This window comes from Pelophylax lessonae, assembly GCF_965119305.1.
Source record: "Pelophylax lessonae genome assembly, chromosome: 6".
Classification (NCBI taxonomy): Eukaryota; Metazoa; Chordata; class Amphibia; order Anura; family Ranidae; genus Pelophylax; species Pelophylax lessonae.
The window spans coordinates 191474442-191478782 of NC_138773.1; the positions used below are offsets into that span (position 1 = coordinate 191474442).

Genomic DNA, 4341 nt, shown 5'->3' on the forward strand with positions numbered 1-4341 from the left:
GAGCATCACACATTAATGAATGTAATGGTCAAAGACTAAATGTATTATTCAAAAGATGTCCAATTCTACCACAATGTAGGTAACTGGAGTGAGTAACAGAAATAAAAAAAAAAAAAAAAAAACAAACATTTTTTTCTTCCCCTCATGTTCAAAAACGGTTCCAGTGCATTTAGGTTCCATTTTTTCCTCTCTCATTTTCAGCTTAATAGCAGTTTCAACTCTACATATGCAGAACTTACGGAGAACAGTTGGATTAAATGTGAACTGTCTCTTTCTAGTACAGCACATAAGGCTGTTCAATGAAACCTACAAGTCTCAATAAATTTGGGATATAGTACAACACTTTTTTTCTACCCAAAAAAATCTCCCATGTTAAAGCCAAAAATGCCAGCAATTCATTTTACACATTATACAGAAACCCCAACCTTATCCATTTAGTTTTCTATTAAATTACCACAACCAAAAAGTACCTAAAAATGTAGGCTTTATTTAGTGAACTGTACACAAGATAAAGTGAGGCTTAGAAACATATAAATACATATATATCTTCATACAAAAAGTTACAATTATTTACAAGAAAAAAAATATATATAAACAATGTCTTCATTTGCAGATAGTGGACATGCACATAAAAAAAAAAAAATCAAGTTATAAAATAGTCTCTTAATGTCATACATAGTATTTGACTTTCAAAAATACACATTATGCAGCAACTCCCTGGATATTTAGAATAATGAAAACTAAAGTCAGTAAAAAACAGAAAATAAAGCAGGGCTTGATTTAGGATTCATGTACTGGACATTGTGGCACTGAGCTGAAACATTTCACATAGGAAATAAAAATGGTTAACCAGTAATATAATAAAATCAATTTAAATTAATAATGCCACTGCAGAAATGTATTCCGCAGGTGACAGCAGCAAATATTAAACATGTGTAATACTACTAGAGAAAAATCGAATGAAATGTAAACATGAAAAATAGAGTTTGTCACCTTTCACATGTATTCTGCTGGGGTGACCCCTCTTGTTGAGCCGTAAAATAAAAAAGAAAATAAAAAAGTTTTTGCTGTGCTAGTGCTATAAGAACATTAAAAAAGGCATAATGTATTTTAAAATAATTAAAATAAGCTATATAAAGCCAGTTTTTAACATTCCAGTAAAATCGTAATATTAAGGCTATTACCCACACAAATATGGGTGGCAGATTTAAAAAGGAATCTTAGAGGCGATTTGGCATTTGTCTACAGAGGAAATGCTTTAACCCCATTTGCAGCTGGAGAAGATAGCAAAGCCTTGCAAAAGGAATGTGTTGCTGGCTCCCGAGTCTAAACTCTTAACCATTTCTCACCTACCCAGCCAGAACACTGCATATCTTAGATTATAAACACATCATTTAAGGAGAGAGTTAAAATTGGGAAAAAGCAAAAGGCTTACGATGAAAAATAAATTGTATGCATCATAAGGCTTTTGTAACGTAATTTGGCATGATTGAAATAAAAAAAATAAAAGTATATCACTATAGTGTCTGTATGGAGATTTAAAACTGTGTGAATAGGTTGTTGACATAGCAGTGGGAGACAGCAACACCAAAAGGCATTATTTGCCCAGCTGCTGGGTAGGTGAAACCCACTCTGAAGAACTTTAATTAACTGCCTGCAGGGTGCTTAAGGGACCCAACTTATTTACCAAAGCACAAGACCTGATCTGTTAGGTAAACACAAAAATCCTATGCCTGGCAGCTGAGTAAATGACAAATGCAAGAATGTCAGGTCTGTTCCTCCACTTTATGCTGTATACAACCCTACTGTTCATGTAGGAAGTTGACCCCTTTGGCCATCAGAAATGGATTAACCACAAATATAAACTAAAACCCCTTATGCCAGTTTCAGCACACTGTGGCACACCAGGTGCTGTGGAACTATAAGCCTAGTATGTGAAGAGAAGGGTATGCTTAGGACTTCCACAACGCTTGAGAACCACACTCTGCCTGAACACAAGACAACATCTCCAAATCTCTCCAATTTCCTAAAAAAATATGATCTGGAACACTGGGGTAAAGATCCAGACTGCAATAATTATTCTCATGGCCAAGGTTTAAAAAAAAAAAAAAAAAAAAAAAAAAGGGGAAGAAGTTTAAAAAAAAAGTCTGCATGGGGATCCTCAACATGATCACACAGTCCACATAAAATCAATCACAGTGCTTCCTTGGATCTATTCCTGTAGAACGGTTTTTGTGGGAAGCTGTGCAGAGTCAAAAAAGTTTGTCAAGGCAAGATCCACAGTTACTGAGTACCATTGAACTAATAAAGTCCCTTTAACTCCATAGCAAGGAGCAGAAAAGTCCCCAGGGCTCATACAGCAGTCTCCCCTTTGCTGTTGTTGCTAAGTCTGTGGTAGAATTTGCGCCAGGACTGCAGGGTCTTGCCCGACCAGATCCAGAAGCTGGAGGTGATGCCCACGATCATGGTCATCAGATACTTGATCATAAAAACTGTAAAGTCCGGGCTCATGGGAGCAAAGTGATGGTTCGGGCAAGGGATGGCAAAGCTTTTGCAGGTCTGCATGAGCCAGGTCTTTTCCCAAGTGTCCCTGAAGGCCTGCTCGTAGAAGTAGCAGGCCAACACGATGGTGGCTGGCACCGTGTAAAGGACGCTGAACACCCCAATGCGGACCATCAGCTTCTCCAGCTTCTCAGTCTTGGTGCCGTCGTGTTTCATGATAGTGCGGATGCGGAAGAGAGAGACGAAGCCGGCCAGCAGGAACGAGGTGCCGATGAACAAGTAGACGAAGAGGGGTGCCAGCACAAAGCCCCGCAAGGAATCCACGCTGTTGATGCCCACATAGCACACTCCGCTCAGGATGTCTCCGTCCACACGACCCATGGCCAGAATGGTGATGGTCTTGACGGCCGGCACGGCCCAGGCGGCCAAGTGGAAGTACTGGGAGTTGGCCTCGATGGCTTCGTGGCCCCATTTCATGCCGGCGGCCAGGAACCAGGTGAGGGACAGGATGACCCACCAGATGGAGCTGGCCATGCCGAAGAAGTAGAGGATCATGAAAAGGATGGTGCAGCCCTCCTTCTTGGTGCCCTGTGCCACCGTGCGGTAGGTATCATCTGTGAAGCGCTCCAGGCACACGCCACGCTCCTCCAGCAGGAATCCGGCAGCGTAGGCCACGGCCACCATGAAGTAACAGCCGGACAGGAAGATAATGGGGCGCTCGGGGTAGCTGAAACGCCTCATGTCCACCAGGTAGGTGAGCACGGTGAAGAGGGTGGAGATGGCACACAGGATGGCCCAGATGCCCACCCAGAGCCGGGCGAAGCGGACCTCCTCCTCCTTGAAGTACATAAGTCCATTAGCTTTGCTGGGCTCACATGGGGCCCCACAGTCCTTCTCCCCCAGGAAGCGGTAACCCAGGTAGGGGGGCACTTTAAGCTGGCGGGGGCAGGTGAAGTCCCGGGGTGGGGAGTGAGGGTGGAAGGTGATAAGCTCCGGTACATAAGGAGTCGGCTTAGCGGTAGGTCCGGACGGGGTGTCTGAGGTGTTTTGGCCCACACAGATCTCTCCCGCCCCGTGTACCGGGAAGTTCTCACAGCGGAGCCGCTCTGGCCACTGGAAGCCGAACTTGTTCATCAGGGCCTCGCAGCCTTGGCGGGCCCGCTCACATAGACTGCGGCACGGCGGGATGGCCTGCTCCAGTACCGTACACACCGGGGCGTACATAGAACATAGGAAGAAGCGCAGCTCAGCCGAACATTGTACCTTCACCAGCGGGTAGAACTGGTGTACCTCCAGCCCGGCGTCCTCCTGGTTGGTGTGTCCGAGCAGGTTAGGCATGATAGTCTGGTTGTAGGCGATGTCCGTACACAGCGGGATGGAGATAGGCTGGCAGAAGCCGTGGTCCGGGACGGAGATTCCTTTCTCCCCGTGGTAGGGCTGAGCGCCCGAGCTTAGGACACTCAGCAACAGCAGCGGGGTCAGCGCGCTCCATAGGCGCCCCGCTCTCCTCATCCTCAGCAACAGGTAGGGGGGTGCACTGTGCTTCTCCGGGCACCAGGAGGCGCTGATAAATCCGGGCCGGCCGCACAGTTCGTAGCTAGCCGCAAGTCCACTTAGTGTCTCGGCGGACTCCGGTTTGTCTCTGCAGCAGCTCTCCTGACTTTCACTTTATCCACTACACTAGCCCGGCGCCGCTCTCCTTATAAGAGGGCGTAACTTTGGAACAAGGAAAAGGGGTGTGGTTTCCTTCTACCTCTCCGCCCACTATTCCAATCCGCCCGCGAGACCCCCCATTCACAAACCCGTGGCTGAGCAGGGAGGGCGAGGACTCCGGAACGG

The 4341-nt window shown here is 46.1% G+C and overlaps 1 protein-coding gene across 1 annotated transcript; it reads right to left on the reverse strand.

Moving 5' to 3' along the window:
• Window positions 1-2111: 2111 nt before the first annotated feature.
• On the reverse strand, window positions 2112-4015 carry FZD7 (frizzled class receptor 7). The gene has a single exon (XM_082260152.1). It carries the CDS (start codon window positions 4012-4014, stop codon window positions 2353-2355), a length of 1662 nt encoding a protein of 553 aa, XP_082116278.1. The 5' UTR covers window position 4015; the 3' UTR covers window positions 2112-2352.
• Between the last annotated feature and the right edge of the window lie 326 nt (window positions 4016-4341).

Bases quoted from the DNA above. Each gene is read 5' to 3' on its own strand.
- FZD7 (XM_082260152.1), bottom strand. From the start codon at position 4,014: ATGAGGAGAGCGGGGCGCCTATGGAGCGCGCTGACCCCGCTGCTGTTG.